The following is a 20,381-nucleotide window of genomic DNA, read 5'->3' as shown; positions in this document are numbered from 1 at the left end:
CCTCCACTACGCTTGTTTTATACTTCACTTTAGTCACCATCCTCATGTGCAGCATCTGCATTAGGCCAGCCACTGCCTTTCACATGAAATGTTGTAGCTTTTCCATTCTAAGAACACAGTCACTGCTCCGTAGCCAATGTACCGTTGTATATTGATGATGCTAAGTGAAATATCAAGACAAGGCCTTTCATTGAGCTGGAGAAAAAAAGCCTGTTTGGTTGTTTAAAGGACGTGTTGCATTACATGGGAGGGAGAAGTAGGTCCATGGCATTGGTTGCCTTCAGCTGGACACATAATTAGAGTGGCTCCTTACCTATAATTTGCGTAATAGTTTTGGGGTGGCGGTATGTTATTACCATATGAAAAGGCTAAGCAGGGGTCATTGTGCATCGCTACAGCAATTAGAGGCGAGCTGAGGGCAGAAGAATGTTTGGAGCTGCCATTAATTGGAAATCACTACAAAGCCCATGCTTTAATTATCATTTAGTGAGAACAGCACTGCTTAAATTAATATATTTCCATTGCCATTATTTACAGTAACAGTATGAATGTCTGGATCAGTTTCCTTTCATAGCGTGAGGCTTTGAAGAGAATGGAATTCAATTAGATGAATTTGAAAGGCTGTATATGCTTGTTGTAAGGCTTTCGCATGCTAATGCAACATGCCGCTTTTACATTTAAATGGGATTTTTGTTTGTTTGTTTGTCGAGATGTATATAGTGAGATGTAAATGTCTGATGTATGATGCATATTTGACTATTGTGTGCTTCATTTGTGTCATTGTAAATTGAAAAGGACACAAAGTCCAGGATCTCAATGATGGCTTATTTTGTGCTAACCTTTCTCTCTCCTTGCTGTGTGCTTTCTGCAGGTCGGAATGAGCTGATAGCCCGATACATTAAGCTTCGGACTGGAAAGACGAGGACGAGGAAGCAGGTAAGAGGGGAGCGGGAAAGTTTGCATGGCATGTTAAAACTGCCTGTTGAATTATTTGAATTATTAAAACTGCCTGTGTCTCTGCTGGAGAGAACACAGGGCACACACACACACACACACACACACACACACACACACACACACACACACACACACACACACACACACACACACACACACACACACACACACACACACACACACACTTGCATGGAGCTTTGCTGCATGCTTGGTCTGATGGGAGGCTGTCTTACCAGACCCTGGAAGGGTTTAGTCTTCTTACAGTTATCCTGCATGAGAGGATACCTCTTCAAAAGCTCTCTCTCACACACACACCACACACACACACACACACACACACACACACACACACACTCTGACTTGGACACCCTCACATTACAGTAACGCAACTATAACACACTCGTTCCGTCTGGAAGAGTGTTATAAGATGGATACATTATTCAATATTTGTTGTGAAAAATGTATTTGGTGTTTTAAAATAATCACAACAGAAACTGGATTAGGACATAGATGATAGGACATTGATTAATAACAACATTATTTTAGTCTATTATATGTTTCCAGTTGATGTGAGCAACAGACTGTAGATATAAATAGATATTACCCATAAGCTCCCATAATATCAGTTGGTGGGAAGGTGTCTGACCATGAGGTCCATCAGTCTGGTTGAGCAGGAAGTCATGCTTATGGCCACTGGCTCGTATGTCCATGATAAACACCCCTGTGTCCAGACTGACACTCTATAGCTGGGTGGGAATTGATCAGCCAGCTAGAGAAAGTGTGCTATGTCTGTAATTCACTCTCTCAGTGGGGAATCACACAAGATAGGTTGTTTGCCTGCTGTAATATAATTTATGATACAACCAAAAAACACAAATATTTGATATTTATTTATTGAAGTGTTGAGATGTTAAGAAATCAGTCTCAATCAGAAATCATGGTAATTTATTTGAGTTAATTAACATAATTTGAAATATTATGATTACTTCCACATTCACTGCTTTAACTAAAGAGCCCTGTTCTGTATGAGACTAGAGAAAACAATATCAGGACATAGGTTGATTTAAAATAAGGAATGTCAGATTGAATTGTAATCTTATTTTGGCGAGGTGGATTGGAGTACTTCCCCATCACCCTGCTCCCCGTATTAACAGACATGCTTTTAGGCGTTGATCATTCCCCGGTGAACTACCTCAACAGCCACTTGTGTGTGATTGGCCTGATTAAGACCGAGAGCAGAGAAAGGAAATCCCCCTCAGACCAAGCGTTTGTTCCTCCCCCCATCAGAAATACAGGCTGACCACACATTATCTTACTATAGCCAACCACTTACATACTGAATATTTTATACAAAAGCATGACATATTTCCAAGTCTGTGTGAATGTTAAAAGCAGCATGGGCCTCTGAAACGACTTATCCGGCTCCCTTAAGAATACAAGACTGGCCGATTCTCATTCAGTACACAGTCGATCACATCTGCGCCCTGTTAATGTGTGCTAAAGAGGCCTGCATCCTTCTTAATCAGCTCACTTAAGTGACAACAACAGGCAACACAATGCTTTGTGGCTGTGAGCTTGGTGTGTGGCTTGGAGATGCTTTTATTATCCTATTGGGCAGCTCAAATCCCCCTGAAGTGTTCTCAACAAAGAGATGTGTAATCCTTTTTGTATTTTTGGTGTTCTTGTTTTTTTCTCTCTTCTTTTGTTTAAAAAATGGAGGTGTCTAGTCACATACAGGTCTTAGCAAGAAAGAAAGTTCGAGAAATCTCAGCTGCCATCAAGGTACGTCTGGCTTTGCCCAGTTGCAGGGGGGCTTTTCATCGCCATGGTTACAGGCTGTTCCTTTGTTTTCCTCCCCTCCCCTACCCCGCAGGTGTCTAGTCACATTCAGGTTCTTGCCAGAAGGAAATCTCGTGAGTTTCATTCCAAGCTAAAGGTATGCGCTTTTCTGCTTTTGGGCTTGTGGTTGCTGTGCGTCGCCTTACTTCCTGTTTCCCGTGGTGACAGAGTGAATGCCTGACGCTCTGATTCCCGTAGCCTAGATCCCCTGCTTATGATTAGAATTCATAATATAAACACCCTCTTTCTCTGACACACACACACACACACACACACACACACACACACACACACACACACACACACACACACACACACACACACACACACACACACACACACACACACACACACCTCCATAAGTGTTTTATTTCTATTTTCTTAATTGTTATTGAACAATAAGTGCATTTGCTTTGAAAACAATTGTAAGGATCTGTTTAAATACTTCAGGTTTTTTAATAATATTTTAGGTTTGTGAAAATATAAGATGTAGTTATTACTAGTGTCCATAATGCAAGTCTGAAAATACATGTAGATATAATGTGAATTAGAAATTCAATATTCTCATGAGAGCAAGGCTCTGTTCCACAGAGCTGAGTGGACATTCTCAAAAAGAGCTTAAAGAATTTCACTTTTTTCTGTAATTTTTTGCCAAGAAAAATATGTTAATGTTAGCCCAGACATCCGAAAGGCAAAGTCATCATTTTCTACAGTTAAATGAAAATGAGCCCAACCGCATTGGATCCTTATAAAACCCTCAAAGCAAATGGCGCTCATAGTTTGTAGACTTTGTTGCTCCTTTCTGTCTGTTTGGCATGACAATGTGAACCCAGAATCAGAGGTTGGTACTGGTGTTATCTGTACTGTATGTGGGAAAGCATGTTGGCAAGATGCATTGGCTGTTGGTGAGTGGCTGAGAGCTGGAGTTCAGAGGTCATCAGCAGAAGTCTGTTTACATGTCCCAAAGCAGACACACTATCAGCCACTGATGTGCTGCATGTTAAAAGGGTTTAGGTTCACAGACTAAGGGTGGTCTATGAAAAAACCTTTGCCTCTTTATTTTTTATGTTTTAACCTAATCATCTTCCCCTGTCCATGCTGAGTTAAGACCATGAGGAAGCAGCATCTCACCTGCCCTCTCTGCTGTTGTGCTAACTCTCCATATTGATAACTCTAGGCTATCACATTGACATTGCTATCAGTTGCCTTCTCCTCTCTGTGTACATGTGTAGCTGTCCTATTACATTCTTCCTCTGTGACTCATCTTTACCAATGTGTTGAAAATCATGTGCTAGCACCAACTATACCCTTTCAAAAAATGTCTTGTGAAAAGAAATATATTGTGAAAGGTGTAATCTTGTAATAAATGTACCTGTAATTCAAAACATTTTTACAGGGGTCATTTGGCAATGTATGTGTGTTTTAAGAACCTTAAAGTTTTGCCAGATTTCTTTCGCTCTCGTCTTTATGAAGGGATGACTACATCTTTTGACTCTCACACTTTTCCCCGGTTCCCAGTGTTCAGATGGATTAATGACCCCTCATTAGTGTGTGTGTGTGTCTGTGTGTGTGTGTGTGTGTGTGTGTGTGTGTGTGTGTGTGTGTGTGTGTGTGTCAGCCAGCTGTAAATGCCTGGTCTTTCAGTCACAGTTTGGCTGTCTGAGTTAAAACAGCCATCTTTTGCACGGGTCTCTGTCTACTCTCATCTAAAGCAAATTAGAGATCAGCAGCAAAGAGAAAGGCACGCGTCCCCCTCCATTTTACAGGGAACATCGCTGTATATCTGCTCTTTCTCTTTTCTTATCTGAGACATGTTGAGTGAAATGACAGTCATTATGGTGCCATTCTTTGTGCTACTTCTCTCGAGCCATGGCTGACCATAATGATCAAATCCTCAGACATTCCAAGTCCACCACATTCTCCAAAATGTCCCACCCCACATTATTATTATCCAAGTTTCAGTGTGACAGCAGTGCTAGTTGATTAATGAGTCTGAGGTTCCTGTACCGATACATTATTTCAGTGTAATGTTTTGACAGAGGACATGGCATGAAGACTTCAAAGTGCAGTTTGCTTTGAATACACATTTTAATATTTTATACCATTTAACAATGGTATTTTGTCAGTCAGGGTTTTCTTACATTTTTGTTATGACCAAAGGATATCATGTCCTAAAAGATGATTCAATAGATTTCATATCATTTTACAAGCAAATCTGATTAACTGAAATCTGATTAATTGAATGAAATCATACGACTTTCACCTACATTGTCAAATTGATTGAAGTGATTTCTAGAAATGCTCTTTGTTATCAAGGTATTGTGCGTTGGATCATTGAAATCAAAATGCTCATTGTTAAACCATAAATTGTTACATCTTGCTAATGCAGGATTGTTGTCCAGAGGGATTGTAAAATTACAATAAAACCTTGTTTGTTTGCATTCAGGTTACAAGCATGGTAAGTATCAATTATCTGTCCAAGCTCCTGGCTCTGCTCTTGCCAGACCTGTCAGCTGGTTGAGTATCTTTGCTTCTGCTATTGTACCATAGCTGCTGCTGCAGCCCATTGACTGTCTAGTCTGTGGTCCTCTGTCATAGCTTCACACCCCTCCATCTACAGATACTGTACAGCTCTTGCCAGCATGCTCACCCTCAGCTTCTGCATGTGTTCTCATGGGGATCCTAGTTCTGTAATGATGGGTCAGAAGTCATACTGTATACTGCTCTACTTGTGTTGGGATAAGAAACTACATTTCTGTTTGTTTGTGCTGCTGTGTTAACACACAGTAGAAACGGAATGCCATAGATAGGGTTTAGCTGGATGGTATACAGTAAACAACTGAGTGGAATTGATGCTAGCGAGTATTTCTCCGTTGTTCCCTCAGCCACTAACTCCCTAACTCACTACCCCACTACTGTCAATGAATTAACCTTTCTTGATATCAACATTAAATTAACTGTGATTACATTTTTTTTCCTGATACACAAAGGCTGAGAGTAGTCCTCGTGTACTGTATTGAGCTGAAGCCTTTCTCATAAGGAGAATAGTGGGGGGATGTGGTGAGAGGAGCCATGAAAGGAACTCTTAACCAAAGCGTTCGTCCTTCGGACTTACTTTAGTCATTCTCTTTGTATGGTTAACTGTTCTGTCAGGCAGACAAATCCAGCCTTGACATAAGAACTATTGAATTATGTTATATTCAAGGAATAGCGGAGAAAGGAGTTATTATTACTCACTCTATTACCTATTCTATATGGTAGGAAGTGTGTTAGAGATAGATTAGTCAACAAGGAAACGTGCTTTTATTAAGTGCATACCCGCACGTACCATTTTATTCAGGAATTCAGTTTTCACCTTACTCTGTGGCACATTCCTTTGAAACAATCCACTTCTTTAATGGCTGCCGCAATATGTTTGCTTTTAACGTGCCTGCTGTCCGTCATTGTTGGAGGCGAGTGTGTGTGCTCGTGTGTTTAGAAGCGTGGCTGTTGTTATCACTGTTCTATGTCCCCCATCTTGCCCTCTGTGAGTGCTAAGCCTTTTGTGACGGCTGTTGAAGGATCAGACCGTGAAGGACAAAGCCCTCCAAAGCATGGCCTCCATGTCCTCGGCTCAGATCGTCTCTGCCACCGCCATCCACAACAAGCTGGGCCTGCCAGGCATCCCGCGCCCAGCCTTCCCCGGAGCGGCAGGGGTAAGAGGCTCGCCGGCAACCCACTATCGGTCCACTCAGACCAACACACCACAGAGGGCAGCCACCAGGCCCCCTGCTCCCCAGCCAACACAGCTGACGTTCCATCCAAATCACATTACACACACCATGGTTTTATGGAAACTGACCACATCTGATAAGCACAAAATCAAAATGAATGCTATTCGAGATAACTACATGTATTAATTGTGCTGCTTGGAAGTATTTTTCGGGGATGTGTGTTTGGATGTTTTGTTGTGTATTGATTTATCTAATTTTCTAGTTTTGGCAGGGCATGATATCAACAGCCCAACCTGGATCATCACAAGAGTGAGTATCATGTTCTCTTCTCAGAAAACATGCAATGTGACAGTTTTCTATTTCTCTCTGTCACCCTCTTGCTGTTCCACTCACTTTCTCGATCTCTGTCGCTCTATTTCACGTACTCGCCAATATTTTCTTTGTGGGTGCAGCGGTTCAAGGGTCCATATAGAAATGATAGATAGAAATGGATGGGCTCTCGTACAAATACTTCAGTCAGCCTTCTTTCTTCTTTGCTGTTTGTCAGTGATATGTTCAATATGTTGCTCTGTAGAAGTTCCAGACCATTGCATTTTTCCCTCTGTTTTAGCATCAAGCCATTCACCCAACAAGCATATCCCATACAGCCGGGAGTAACAACGATTTCCAGTAAGGCTTTCGCTCATGCAAATTTCCTTTTTTCTTAATAAGTAGACCTATAGCATTGTTTAAAATCTGACATTATAGTGAGCTATGGAGATAAAATTCAGTTTGTTATGTCAGAGAGAGAGTGTTACTCATGGTGGTTGTGATGCAGGCTTTGAGCCCACATCAGCCCCAGCCCCAACAGTCCCAGCGTGGCATGGCCGCTCCATTGGGACATCCAAGCTCCGGCTGGTGGAGTTCTCTGCCTTCCTGGAGCAGCAGAGAGACCAAGACTCTGTGAGTATCCTTTTATCCAGAGCGACTTACAGGAGCAATCAGGGCTAAGTGCCTTGCTCAAGGGCACATCAACATATTTTTCACCTACACGGCTCTGGGATTCAAACCAGCAAGCTTTTGGTTTCTGGCCCAACACTCTTAACCACTAGGCTACCTGCCGCTACTCGTCACCACTCTGCATATGTATTATATGTATCTTGCATGTACCACTCTACCAGGCTACTCATCACCACTCTGCATATGTATTATATGTATCTTGCATGTACCACTCTACCAGGCTACTCATCACCACTCTGCACCACTACACACTGCCACTGACCTATTCACTGTATCCAGACTGGCACTACCTCAGGGTTATTTATGGGGTTTTAATGTTGAGGGAAAAAATACCCGCACGCTCTTATAGCTCTTCTTTTTCATGAAAGCATGTAAAAGCATGTCAAGATAGGGAGGGTATTGTCTGTATTCATGGCCACTCTCATGAGACATAGCCGTCAGTCATTTCCAGCTCTTATCAGCCAGTTCTGGCCCTCTTTCAACACACAGAGGATCTAGCTGCACACTGTCGAGGATCAAAGAGACGAGAATGAATGCACACACTAGATTGAGTTCCCTTCACTAGTTCTGACCGACCATACACACACAGAGCACTGGGATTAGGGAAAGTAAGATGGACCACAGACCCATGTCACGTCATGTGAAAAGGCACACAGACCAGCAGCCCCTAAGCTCATGCCTCACATTCTTTATTGTTTGGTTTGGACATGAGCGATCTGTCTTGGTTTGTCTGCATTCCTCCGAGAATTTTATTTTGTTATTGATATCACATGACAGCCATTAATCTTGTATTTAGCTGAATATTTGAGATGGTTACATGGCCTTAAGGCTAGGCTGGAGAGGCCATGCAGCACTCTGATACTGAAGTAAAGGGCAACAGTGACTTTGAAATAACCCTCATGATAAGATTTGACTCTCACAACCAGAGCATTAGGGCAATAGTACAGATTTAATTGTGAAGATATTCCCGGATTTGCTGGCATTCCTCCTTTTTGTCTTATGACTATATATGACTATCTTATTTATATTTTTTATCTCATAAACCATGGAGAACAGACTGACTGATACTGTAAATAGAATCGTTTTTCTGAGGATCTCAGGCAGCCAGATGTTCTACAGTTATTGAAAACAGAACAGTAATAAACTTCAACTTCTGCATGAGAGATCAATACTCAAAAGCATTTTTTTCTGATTTACAAATGCGTCTTTTTGATATTAGTTGTGTAAGATCCTCCTGTTTACTGTCTTTCAGTACAACAAGCACCTCTTTGTGCACATCGGACAGACGAACCACTCCTACAGCGATGCCTTGCTGGAGTCAGTGGACATTCGTCAGATTTATGACAAATTCCCTGAAAAGAAAGGAGGACTGAAGGAGCTCTTTGGCAAGGGTCCCCAGAATTCCTTCTTCCTCATAAAATTTTGGGTGAGTATCATGTTGCTAAGTATCTGCACTGGTCTGGTGACTGAATAGCACTTTAGTGTGTACAGTAGGCATGTGTGTTTGTATGAAGAAAGAGGTGAAGAAAAGATACGGAGAAGACCAGTATTGTGGAAAGGAAAATAAACTCAGATATTTAAACAAATATGTTCACAGAATGATTTACTATTAATTAGCCTGTGAAATGAAACTGGTGAGATTTAATGCATTTTGTTCTACCTTAGTATCTCTATAAAGATATATTGTATATCATTTCTCATGTTTCTATAGTATAAAGCATTTCCTGTTTTACAACCCAGAGAAAACAGGATTTGTTTGGTTTCATCTCCAGTGAATGGGTTTAATCAGAGGCTAAACACTGAAGATGGCTGCAGAATGCATGTTGCTATATTTGGCCTCGCATAGCAGGAGAGCTTGTGATCAAAGCGCTCGCTAATTCAGTGTAATATCTCAAAACAATGGAGTGACCTGGTTGCACTCTTAATGGCTGTTTAAACATTGCATGTATTTTACCCCAATGGAAAATGCTAACTAGCGGCAGCCAACAAAGTGGGGCTCGCTGTCGCAGCCAGAACAGCCCGCTCAAATTCCTTTTGAAGTGACCGGCCAATCTGAATTTCAAATGAAAGGCACAATCTGCACAATAATTAAAGTGTAACTGCTTTGACTAATGAAGGAGGAGGATGCTATAGAAGGAGATGTGCTCTTTTTGTCCCCATAATGAACATGATGTCCTGGAACTAGAGAGCTGCCCTCAGAGCACTGCTCCTTTTCACTAGCATGAATCAGCCTCTTAACATAACTTCATTTAATCTCCCTTAAAATCTAGTTCCAAATATGGATTACATTTACATAGTCATTCAGAGGTGGCTAAGAAGTTTGTTATTTATTTAAGACTGTCCATTCATTTGATCACAGATGATAATACATTCACAGGTGTAGGATATTTTTTATTTGAAATAAATTACTTTCAATCTACACTAACATTTTTCCATTGCATGGTGCATATACATACAATACTGTTCTGCATGCCATTAAATTGTCATCTCATTGCCCTCTCACTAGAGAGCAGTATTGTGATGACCATTCTTTGCTAAAACACATTTCTCTCACCTCATATGGATGAACAAATTAGACACATTTCTGTCTTACCAACGACTAATTTTGTGTTATTTGTGGTTCCCAGGCTGACTTGAACTGCAACATTCAGGATGAAGTGGGGGCTTTCTATGGAGTGACCAGTCAGTATGAGAGCTCCGAGAACATGACAATCACCTGCTCAACTAAGGTGTGCTCCTTTGGCAAGCAGGTCGTCGAGAAGGTGGAGGTGGGTCAAAAAATATATTCTGTAAATGACATATTCACCTGTTGATAGCAGTATATGTGGAGGCTGAAGAAGCTCACACCTGGTTAGGTGAGGTGCCGGCAAGCAAAGTAGAACACTTTAAAAAGAAAAGCTTCACACTCTAGGAGTTCAGATGCAATAATTTATTACCAATGTTCCGACAGCCAGGCTGTCGTCATCAGGGTTTAATGACAAACACTGCGGTTCACTAGTTTATATAGTTTGGAAGGACACACACAGGTGTCTGTAATCATGGCCAGCTGTGACATGATTTCATTGGTCGATTTACAAATATCAATAGAACATGTAAAAAAGCACGAATGGATTGCATACGATCATAGATTTTATTATTATTATTTATTTATAATGTTTTTCACCTTTATTTAACCAGGTAGGCTAGTTGAGAACAAGTTCTCATTTACAACTGCGACCTGGCCAAGATAAAGCATAGCAGTGTGAACAGACAACACAGTTACACATGGAGTAAACAATTAACAAGTCAATAACACAGTAGGAAAAAAAGGATAATAAGAGAGTCTATATACATTGTGTGCAAAAGGCATGAGGAGGTAGGCGAATAATTACAATTTTGCAGATTAACACTGGAGTGATAAATGATCAGATGGAGATACATGTACAGGTGTGCAAAAGAGCAGAAAAGTAAATAAATATAAACAGTATGGGGAGGAGGTAGGTAAATTGGGTGGGCTATTTACCGATAGACTATGTACAGCTGCAGCGATCGGTTAGCTGCTCAGATAGCAGATGTTTGAAGTTGGTGAGGGAGATAAAAGTCTCCAACTTCAGCGATTTTTGCAATTCGTTCCAGTCACAGGCAGCAGAGAACTGGAACAAAAGGCAGCCAAATGAGGTGTTGGCTTTAGGGATGATCAGTGAGATACACCTGCTGGAGCGCGTCCTACGGGTGGGTGGGTGTTGCCATCGTGACCAGTGAACTGAGATAAGGCGGAGCTTTACCTAGCATGCACTTGTAGATGACCTGGAGCCAGTGGGTCTGGCGACGAATATGTAGCAAGAGCTACATCATATAGGCCTACAAACACTTTATTTACAATGGATAACAAAAACACAATCATCACAGGAATGGCTTCAGATCAAACTCTACAATGAGACCTTTAAATTAAAGATCCAGGTGGCCTCCAGGTGGCCTCTAGTTTTATCAATAAATTGTCAAGATCACCCCCTCTCTTAGGGAGGGTGACATGTTCGATGCCAATATAGGGAAGGCATACGGTATGTGTGACATATCTATCAGTATATGCGTCACACGTTTCTGGATGTTGGTTCTCTCTCTCTCCCCAGACGGAGTATGCCCGGTTTGAGAACGGACGCTTTGTGTACAGGATAAGCCGGTCTCCCATGTGTGAATACATGATCAACTTTATCCACAAGCTCAAACACCTGCCTGAAAAATACATGATGAACAGTGTCCTGGAGAACTTCACCATTCTTTTGGTAAGGATTACTTCCTGTCCTGTCCTGTCCGTCCTACTACTGCTTCCTAAAGCAGCCAATTACAAAAGCCTCTCTCACTACTCTAACCTGTGGCTAGGACCCTCCCTCTCCTTTATCCTAGCTTTCTGCTGGGCTCCTTTGGCTCCAGCGAACCTGAAAAGAGGAGCTCTGACCGGGACCTGAGATGAGCCTCGCTCCCTTCACCTGCATCCCTCACATTCCACAGGGGATGGAACGCAGTGTGAGGAGTCTTATCATCTGCAGGGGAGAGGAGGGGAGGGGAGCGATCACAGGGGGTGGGGACCCCTGTTATTAGCCATCACATGGGGGCTTAAAGTCCTATTCTCCACTGCAGAGAGAGCTCTTTTTAATGGATGTGTGGGTGTGCACTCTCAACCCTGCCCCGGTTTTGTTTGTTTCATTTTTTTTTTCACCCACTCCTTTAATTTCCTTAGATTTACAAATTGACTTGTTTTTGTCACATTGTTTGCTGATTGAGATCTGTCCGTGGGCCTTTTAACATCGGAAAGTCCTTTTCCTGAGACCCATATTCCTCTCCAGAGACTGCTCATTGCATTACATGGAGTGGGATTGCGTTAGGTCTGAATGACTAACATGACATCTCCGTCTCTTCCAGGTGGTGACGAACAGGGACACACAGGAGACTCTGCTGTGTATGGCGTGTGTGTTTGAGGTGTCGAACAGCGAGCACGGTGCCCAGCATCATATCTACCGACTGGTGAAGGAATGAGACTCCTGAACCCCCTGAATCCTCCCTTTACATAGACTAAAGAACCTCAAAACAAATTGACAGTGCCTCTAGCTGAAAATCACACATGCACTGCTTTTCGGTCACATTTTGGGTGAAGCCTATTGTTAGTCATTTCTTTGTATATTAATGTATGTATTTGATGTTTGACTGCAGCTGTGAATTGCGGTACAGTTGTTCTATGTTTTGATACAGGAGAAATTCTTCATTTTAAAGGATGGCGAGTCAATCTTTGTTTGTAGGATGTACATATAAAAGAGGCAGTATATAAGGAATCTGTTGGTTGGGTTTAATTTGGTCAGCAGACATTATGTGTATGTTGTCTTCTTTCGCTTTGATCTTGTAATGTACACTTAGAAAACACTAGGAAGATGTTGTCTGTTCCCCATTGGTCCTGTAAACTACGTGTATATCTGTAGTTGATTTGTGAGCGTATAGGTCACAGGAGGTTGGTAGCACCTTAATTGGGGAGAATGGGCTTGTGGTAACGACTGGAGTGGAATCAGTGGAATGGTATCAAATACATCAAACACATGGTTTCCAGGTGTTTGATGCCATTCCATCTGCTCCGTTCCGGCCATTATTGTGAGCCGTTCTCCACTCAGCAGCCTCCTGTGGTATAGATATACAAACCGTACATACACACTTGACCAATAGGTTTTCCAAAGAAAAGCATTTAAAAAAAAATTAAAAATTGGTGATAATGGCATTTCTTCACGAAAGTTAGTCGAAGGCAAGTGATTGTGGGCATCATAATAGTGAAGTTATTGCTTTACAAAAGCATCTGTTTCTTTCAGGGAAATAAGATACCGATCCCTGTGGACAATCCACGGTCTTAGACACTAACAGCAGAATGAATGCACTGTGATTACACTACAGAGGCCTGGTTCAACCTGTGTCTGCCTCAGACAGGGCTTACAAGTCTTACATTGCAATAAGGAAACCATACATCTGTCCTGTTCCAGTGTCCTACGCTACAAACGAGTCCCTCTCTTCTGAGAAGACAGTCATTCATATGGATTTGATTCTAAAAACATGAAAGCACTACTTTAGCTACTCTGAGTGGACTGTCACCTTGTCCTAAGCACTTGTTTCCCCTTCTAGGACATGCCGATTTTTAACTTTTTCGTTTTTCTTTTAGGTGTGTGGTTTAAGGTTTTAAGATATCCTGAAATAACCGTGAGAACATCGATCACTTCTTAGACAGTGGGCTGTGTTCAGTATGCAGTTACATTGCCTCTGAACAGATTGTGTATTTTTTTCTGGCCATTACAGTGTAATTTCTACTAAGTCCTAGCCAGTGTCGCTGCCTTTACGTTCACACCACCCTATGAATCTGTGGCCTACACCAATTCCGAGCCTTAAACATGTTACGGATGTGTGAATTCCAAAAGATGCCACTAAAGCTGTGATCTCTTTCCTAAGCTGGGTGACTAATTTTCACATTTTGTAGGAATTCTACTACAGTACAATCTGCCAAAGTGTAACAGTGTACAGTGCCTTATTGTATGGTGTCAAACTGGCCTTGGTTCACTTTTAAGAATGTATTTTGTTTTTAACACGCACAAAAAAATATATAAAATCACTCACCAATATACATATTGGTACAAAATCTTACCACACACACACGAGTTAAACTGAGTTACTTTTTAACATAAATAAGAACTGACTTTGCCTTTCCTGTTTTGAAAGACCAAAAATACAGAGATACATACGATCTCTAGTCATGTCCTGCACTGTAGCATGGAAGTGCCTTTGGTTTAGAATCTCCAGCAATGAAAACACTAAATAATTACGAATTAAGCATTGCTAAACCAAAAAGAGATGTAATGAAACCAATCACCACATTGCCTTGCTGAAGGTTTGTACTAGATGACAAGGGACAGTGAGTGAATCGATCCATGGTGAAATAAAATATATATTAATATAATTTGGTTTTAATAAGTGATCTGTTAAGAAGAGTGCCTGTACTATTCATGTGTGTAAATGTATAGTCTGTGAAAGGCCTGTTTGACCAGACAGCAACTGATAGAATGGAGGATGGTGACTCGTTCCAGCAGATGTGAAGTCACATAAGGCTTACAACTTTACCTTAAGAAGAGATACATGTTTCCTGATTCTTACTAAATTATTTATGGGAACATCTTATTCTGAATCATTGCAGAAAATGTTTCTGGTGGATACAGACAATGTTGGTTCAATTGCTCAGTATTTTTGCTACAGCCCTATGGAGACTGGAGTTCAGTAGGCATATGTATTTTTCCTTTGTTAACTGTTTTATCTCCCTTTTTGCCCTGTGTACTAGTTCACGTTTAGGAATTACTTACTGAGGTGTTCCTGTTTTATTGTTCTACATGTATATGATGGTTTGTGATTACATTTTGGGTATATTCCAAGCCCCAAGAGGGTGGTGATGCTGTTACTGCTACACTGCTGGTACATTTGACATGTCAGTTCCAGGCTGGAACAGCTGACTGTACCTCCCATGTCTCTGGGGACCAGAAGACTGTTGCCTTTGGTCAGATGAATTGTCTGGAGGACACTCTGAATAAAATGGACATAAAGCATGGATGTGTAACGGAATCTCGACACAAAGATATCAGCAGTTTAGCTCTTGTTGTTATTTGTTTGTAATTTGGTCTAAATGTAGGTACTGGTACCTTTTTTGTTGGTTATTACCATTTTAAGATGTTGGCTTTAAAGTGAACTTTTCCATAGTTCAGATAGTATCATAAAAACAACTATTGGGTTTGTGTGCAGAGATTTTCTTTGTAAAAAGGTGCTTTGTATAAAATGATATATCCTGGCTTTTCTTGGTACAGAAGTGTGATACCTTTTCATATCCACGACAGTAACGCGTTGGAGCAAGGGACAGAAAACAAAACCTGCTATGTGTATGTGTTCTCTACTGCATATGGTCTTGTCTTTGCTCCGTAACATTTTGATGCCTTCTTGATAAAGTGGTCGATATTTTGTAGCTTTCTAGATACTTTGTATGTATACAATATTGAAGTTAAATAAATCAGGAAAAATATGGTCTCCCTTTTTATTTTGTGAACAACTGACAGTGAGAATACAAAAACAATTTAGAGCATCTCCACATGAATACATTAAATTAGAACTTAACCTTTAGATAAATAGACATAATATGTAAGAACACATCAGCTGTACTAACCACAAACAACCAACAGAGGGAGCCATTCCCTGCCTTTTGTATTGGTGCCAGCCTTGTTATAGTATCTCCATTATGTTACAGTATGTCATGTGGCAGTATTTTCAGTTATGAAACTGGTTTTCGTAATCTGGGACAACAAAAGAAGTCCCTATAAAAACAATAATGAAGCCCAGTGAAGTCACTTACACAGGCTGCACTCTTTGATAAAGATAGGAGTGTCTGTTAAATGTAAACTATCTAGAGCAACTTTCATGGGGAATTAGGGTTAAGTGCCTTGCTCAAGGGCACATGAACAGATTTGTCATGTATTCGGCTGGGGGACTCGAACCAATGACCTTTCAGTTACTGGCCCAAAGCTGCTAAGGTTCCGCTAGGCTACCTGCCACCCGATGTTATCATCCCTAAAGCACAGCCCTCTCTCAGCTAAAGTTCTGTGCTTCGTTCATTTTGAATTAGATCTAACATGACTATTGCGCTTAATTATATATATATTGTGAATGATTTATGAAGCATTTGTGTCATTATAAAATGTATCACTTTCCTTTTTTGCGTAACAGTTATCATGGGTAATACTGAACGCTAACACCAGATGGAGCCATTATCAAATGAAAGACTTGTCCATTGGACCAACCTAAAAAAGACAAGGTCACAGTGCTGCTGTTTGGCTGTTGCACTGACATGGTCATTCTGTAACGCTGTTGTAAATAGCATATTTTAACCTGGAGCCTAGGTATGTCTATTGCTCTCTCATTCACTCACTCAGACATCGATTACACCTTGTAACGGTTTTATGTTGTAATGATTGTAACGCCAGTAGTTTAGTGTGCTTAGTAATCAGAGAGAACAACTCGTCCATCTACAGAATGCCCTCTCCCTATCCACTGACACTGTCCACATAATATCTAACAGATGTGTGTCTGTCTGTCTGGCTCATGTGTGTGAGAGGATCTGATTATGGAGTCATTTTTAAATCCATGCACAGTGCACCAGTGTAATCTTCCCAGGGGTCAGAGCCCTGCCAGATTTGGACTACTACACTCCCTGTGTTTCTAGGGAGTCCTTTACACAGCTGTATCTGAGTACAAGAGGAAGAATACTGGACCCTCATAATGGGTGTGAAATGTTCCTTACTATGGTCTTGATTCATGGTGTAGCTGTCCTCACGTGACAGGTACCAGCAGGGGGTCAGAATGTCTCTCTTAATTTCAGATAAATCCTCGAGATCAAGGTTAGAACGCTGCCTTCTGAATGAACCAGGAAGTGGTCGTCTAAGTGTCAGACTGTGTCTTCCCATTCGGGACAGATGTCATTTCAACGTCTAGTTTAGGTTTACATTTGGTTGATTTGTCATCTAACAGGAATTCAATGTGAAATCAACAAAGAATGTCACCATGTAATTGGATTTAGATGAATAGTTAGCTGGAAGAAAAACAAATCCCTTACTTTTCCCACGTTGATTCAGTGTCATCACAATTCATTATTTTTTGTTGAAATTACGCGGAAACATTGATTCAACCATATTTTTTTTACCACTGGGTTGTTAATAAGCTGATGTTGATGATCAGCATGTATGAATAGAAAAGTGAGATGAGGCAATATATATTGTGGAACCCCGCGAAGCTGACTCAATACAATCGCTTTTCTTTTACCATCTGTTTGTTGTGGTGTTTGTTAGTCAAGTGAAATGTGTGTGTCACCCAGAGACGATGCATGGTGCAATGTATTAGGCTACAGCCTCCTATGCAGATGTGTGTAAATTAGTCTTACTTTGTACACTGCATGCTAATGCATTATTATTTTTTTTGTAAGTATATATGCTCAGCAGTAAGATAACATCTTCTGATTTAGGGATGTCAGTACCTTATTTCACACCTCCCATTGTCACTATTTGAAGTGTTGCATAACCCCCAGGGCTGTCTGCGTTTATGTCGGCATCAGCCAAGGCACCAGCCCAGGTACATCAGTCAAGGGACAGTAAATTATTATAAATTAATATTAGTTATATTATGCGCATGTATACACTTATTATTCTAAGTGTTGTTATAATTTAGTATATCACTACTATTGTTATTGATGTGGTAGTTGTTGTAATTATTGTTATAATTATTAGTTGTAGTATTAGTCGTTTGTTGTTGTTATTCATTGATAATAGTGTTGTTGTTGTTGTTATCATGTTTTATCAAAATACGCAATCAGGTTCTCTGGGAGAGTAACACACTTCATGGGCGGTGTTACTTGTTGTGTTTAGGAACTGTAAAGTTGTCATGTGATCAAAGCAGAGCGAGTCTCCGGTTGTACGCACAGCGCGCAAAGGGCGCAGTTGAGTGTGCTTACTTGGACACAGAGCAAACAGCGACAGCGGCTACATGGACTTCCCATCCTCTACCAACTACTTGAGGGAACGCGTAAAATGAACAATTTATATCAGAATGTTGGATGTTGCTTTATTTTCTAACGTATGTGGATGTACAATTAATTTAGCACTTGCATGACAAAACTCTGTTCTAATCCGTTTCCCTCCTCAAAAAACGGAATTTGAATGGTATTCTAAAGGGGAATAACGTTTCGTTTTAGTTTATGATGGAGTCCAAGGAAAGTAAGATATCTGTGTGGGTTTGCCGAGAAGAGAAGCTTGTCTCCGGACTGTCAAAGCGCACAACATGTGCAGATGTGGTCAATGTGCTCCTAGAGGATCAAAACTTGAAACAACGTGTCTCTGCAGCTATGCTCTCGGGATCAACCCAGTCCTATTGCATCGTAGAAAAATGGAGAGGATCTGAAAGAATTTTGCCGAATAAAACAAAGATCCTTCGACTTTGGGGCGCGTGGGGAGAGGAGCAGGAGAACGTGCGGTTTGTGTTGGTTAAAAATGAGGCTTCTTTGGCTAACCATGGACCCCGGAGCGCAGAGGCGCGTGTGGTGCTCAGTAAGGAGAGCCCGTGCATTTACAAGGGGACAGCAAGAGCCACCATGGGCTTCTCACCTGAGAAACAACGTCGGATTGTCAGGAAAGCTTTCAGAAAGTTGGATAAAATAAATAACAAGAGGGCGCAAACCGTGTCCAAGGATGCGCCCACTGGGGAGAAAATGGAAACTTTGGTTCACTTGGTCATATCCCAGGACCACACAATCCGCCAACAGATCCAGAGAATTAAAGAACTGGACAGAGCGATAGAAAGGTATGAAGCTAAAGTTCATTTTGACAGAATGAAAATGCATGGGATCAATTACGTGCAGGACACATACTTAGTGGATGCGCATTCTGACGGGCTCTCCAAGCAGGAGGGTGAGAAGCCGTGCTCGGCGGAGGCTGTTGCCCAGTTCGAGGAGTATGCCCAACGGTGTGAGGAGGTGATTCGACTTCAGGATGAATTGGCTGAGCACGAAGCGCTCATGGACAGCATTACTGTGGAGATCCAAGAGGAACTTAACCAGAGGTGGATGGAGCGAAGGCAAGAGGAGCTGTCAAGTAAAAAGGTGGAACTCAGCGCGGGAGAGACCGCTATGTGGGTATCAACGGCCCATGCGACACACACTGAAACTTTAGCCCTCGAGGCTGATACATCATTAGAGAACGATTTGTTTCTGGAGGAGGAGAGGATCAAAACGCAGCTGGATACTAGTTTATACATTGGACTGCGCTTGAACACGGATTTGGAGGCTATTAGGAGTGATTTGAATACAACCCAGGATATTTGGGAGGTGAAAGAAAAGGAGATACGGGATTTGCTGGAGAAAGTGAACTCATTGTATATAGAGGATGACGAGACACAAGGCGAGGACAATGACCGCAACTCTGTGGTTACTGAGGCAGCAATGATGCATCCCCTGGAGACGAAAAGCGAGTGGGTGGAGCAAGCCAGGGGGCTTTCAAAGACTTGCAATGCCAACGATGACGACTCAGACACTGGCCTGAGCTCCATGCACAGTCAGGACTCGGATAACCCACCTGTGTGCGAGTCATTGGTATGAATTGCCAGGATGCTTCAAATTCTATTGACAATTATGGGACATAATTACTGTATGTCTAAAAACTCAGGGATCTGACAGAGTTTATCCCCAAAATGAACAACACAATATAATGTATTCAAAAATGTCCCAAAATGTATGGACTATTATGTAGCATACCCCAATACATAGTCAAAATACTTGGTCACTTAAATATATGCAATTATAGCTATTCACATATTTTGCTGCCTTTTTTCAATATAAAACCCTTTGACCTGTGCCAGGATATGACACACCTCTGTGTTATCGTGACAGGTTATTATTGATTAAGGAATGGAAATCTTTGTGTTTGCAAGACTAAACAGACTTAAAATAGACCATGCTAAATGTAACACTGATCAAGTGCTAATTCTAGTTGGAAGTGAAGTAGTGCTCTGCACTTATCCAATGTGATTTTGTGGACACACTGATGAGTCTTAAATATGAAGGGTGTATGACATACTAAAATAAAGATAAGCTTTTTAAATTATGTGCAATCGCTTAATTGAAATGTGTAGAAAATTACTTTGCCTTGCCTAATCAATACTAAGTCTGCAAATTGTATGCATCAGGAAAGAGTTTGAGAAGAGTAAAAAGTATAGGATGATGTTAAATAATGTATGTGTATGCATGTGTGGTGTGCGTGCATGCATGTGCGTATGTGTGAGAGTGTATAGATG

General features: G+C 41.3%; 2 protein-coding genes across 8 annotated transcripts in view; both read left to right on the top strand.

Moving 5' to 3' along the window:
* The window catches only part of LOC110526376 (transcriptional enhancer factor TEF-1), a 67,822-nt gene extending 52,244 nt beyond the window's left edge, over nucleotides 1–15,578 (top strand). For 2 of the 7 annotated variants that reach the window (XM_021607295.2, XM_036980730.1), the window contains 12 exons: nucleotides 872–936; nucleotides 2,677–2,739; nucleotides 2,831–2,893; nucleotides 5,243–5,254; nucleotides 6,357–6,491; nucleotides 6,772–6,818; nucleotides 7,120–7,178; nucleotides 7,327–7,451; nucleotides 8,761–8,934; nucleotides 10,136–10,276; nucleotides 11,618–11,770; nucleotides 12,408–12,814. In XM_021607295.2, coding sequence (XP_021462970.1) covers nucleotides 872–936; nucleotides 2,677–2,739; nucleotides 2,831–2,893; nucleotides 5,243–5,254; nucleotides 6,357–6,491; nucleotides 6,772–6,818; nucleotides 7,120–7,178; nucleotides 7,327–7,451; nucleotides 8,761–8,934; nucleotides 10,136–10,276; nucleotides 11,618–11,770; nucleotides 12,408–12,521 — 1,151 coding nt within the window. In that variant the 3' untranslated portion in view covers nucleotides 12,522–12,814. Of the gene's footprint in view, nucleotides 1–871; nucleotides 937–2,676; nucleotides 2,740–2,830; nucleotides 2,894–5,242; nucleotides 5,255–6,356; nucleotides 6,492–6,771; nucleotides 6,819–7,119; nucleotides 7,179–7,326; nucleotides 7,452–8,760; nucleotides 8,935–10,135; nucleotides 10,277–11,617; nucleotides 11,771–12,407 lie in introns of all 7 variants that reach the window. The other 5 variants (XM_021607296.2, XM_021607297.2, XM_021607299.2 and 2 more) reach the window with 5 other exon arrangements.
* Nucleotides 15,579–18,002: 2,424 nt separating this feature from the next.
* Nucleotides 18,003–20,179, top strand: LOC110526375 (ras association domain-containing protein 10-like). The gene has a single exon (XM_021607294.2). It carries the CDS (start codon nucleotides 18,292–18,294, stop codon nucleotides 19,684–19,686), a length of 1,395 nt encoding a protein of 464 aa, XP_021462969.2. The 5' UTR covers nucleotides 18,003–18,291; the 3' UTR covers nucleotides 19,687–20,179.
* The last annotated feature ends 202 nt before the right edge of the window (nucleotides 20,180–20,381 follow it).

Source organism: Oncorhynchus mykiss, chromosome 6 (genome assembly GCF_013265735.2).
Source record: "Oncorhynchus mykiss isolate Arlee chromosome 6, USDA_OmykA_1.1, whole genome shotgun sequence".
Classification (NCBI taxonomy): Eukaryota; Metazoa; Chordata; class Actinopteri; order Salmoniformes; family Salmonidae; genus Oncorhynchus; species Oncorhynchus mykiss.
Note: the sequence above shows the minus strand (reverse complement) of the source record. Positions and strands in the feature narration are given on the sequence as shown.

Bases quoted from the DNA above. Each gene is read 5' to 3' on its own strand.
- LOC110526375 (XM_021607294.2), top strand. From the start codon at position 18,292: ATGATGGAGTCCAAGGAAAGTAAGATATCTGTGTGGGTTTGCCGAGAA.